This window comes from Eimeria maxima, genomic scaffold (genome assembly GCF_000499605.1).
Source record: "Eimeria maxima Weybridge genomic scaffold, Emw_scaff2501, whole genome shotgun sequence".
NCBI classification, from domain to species: domain Eukaryota; phylum Apicomplexa; class Conoidasida; order Eucoccidiorida; family Eimeriidae; genus Eimeria; species Eimeria maxima.
This window is the reverse complement of record NW_013565352.1, coordinates 1-1,197: the sequence shown is the minus strand read 5'-3', so window position 1 is coordinate 1,197 and position 1,197 is coordinate 1. Positions and strand designations below refer to the sequence as shown.

Below are 1,197 nucleotides of genomic sequence, written 5' to 3'. Positions count from 1 at the left end.
ACTTTGTATGAATAATATCAACGAAGCATACTTCGTTATCCATGGCTGCAACCACGTAAGTGGTACGCTGTGCTCGTCCGGTGGTCTGATGGCACATTTGTACAAGATTGTGACGCCGTCCCAGCATTACACATAATCCCTTGTTGCTAATGCTGTTGCTTATTTAATTTATTTGCTGTCGTGTGTGTTTACAGACCCAATTAAGGCAAATTGAAGGCATCAGAAGCAGGAGAAGAGGAGGATCCATCGCTTTTTGTCTGTGAAGGCGAAAGTAAGGACAATGTAAGGTTGTGCTGCATAGGAGCACGCGTAGGACTTAGGCGTGGGAATGCTAGGGGTGGTAGGTTTCGTCACTAGTGAGCGCATCATTCGAGGCGTGAGGGGTCAAGGTGCTCTTGAGGTACTGTCGTGTGAGGGAAGTTGTTTGGCGCATTGGGCCAGGCGAGGCGTGAGCTAGGTTACATAAGCATTCTTCGCAGTGCTGCTTTATTAGAGCAGCGCTGCGCAGAAGTGTTTATGTCGCGTCGCGTCGCAAATGGCGTTGCGTCTCTATTGGGGTGCTGCATAGGAGCACGCGTAGGACTTAGGCGTGGGAATGCTAGGGGTGGTAGGTTTCGATGCAGGTGATGGCATCATTCGAGGCGTGAGGGGTCAAGGTGCTCTTGAGGTACTGTCGTGTGAGGGAAGTTGGTTGGCGCATTTGGCCAGGTGAGGCGTGAGCTAGGTGACGTAAGGATTCTTCGCAGTGCTGCTTTATTAGAGCAGCGCTGGGAAGAAGTGTTTATTCCGCGTCGCGTCGCAAATGGCATTGCGTCTCTATTGGGTTTGAAAAGAGGACAATTGGGCTTGTGATCATGGATACTTCACCTGTGCGACAGGGAAGTCTGTTGATTACAAGGATGGTTGGTAGCAAGAGTTAGTGCTCTTGGGGTACAATGGGTCTGCTATTAGCATTCATGATATCCCCTACAGAGGCTGAGTTTGGTTCGTTGGCAAGTTGTTGGTGTTGTATTGGTGTGTTCTGCGGAGAGTTAGGAGAGCAAAGCAAAGTGCGCTGCGAGTACTATGTGATCGGATGTTCTCTTTAGAGGATTCCTGGGTCGCATGGTATCTTGGGCGCTAGGAAGGCATAGTTCGTTGCCTTAGGATATTGAGTTGTTGTTCGTTGTCAATAAACGTGAGCAGTTATAATGACGG

General features: G+C 49.4%; 1 protein-coding gene across 1 annotated transcript; it reads left to right on the top strand.

Annotated features, from left to right (window-relative positions):
* Nucleotides 1-328: 328 nt before the first annotated feature.
* Nucleotides 329-1,107, top strand: EMWEY_00058750 (hypothetical protein; the record flags this gene model as incomplete). The annotated part of the gene is made up of 3 exons (XM_013480918.1): nt 329-410; nt 612-708; nt 1,036-1,107. Coding segments are annotated over 3 exons (251 nt in total), but the record flags the coding sequence as incomplete, so codon positions are not given.
* Nucleotides 1,108-1,197: the final 90 nt, after the last annotated feature.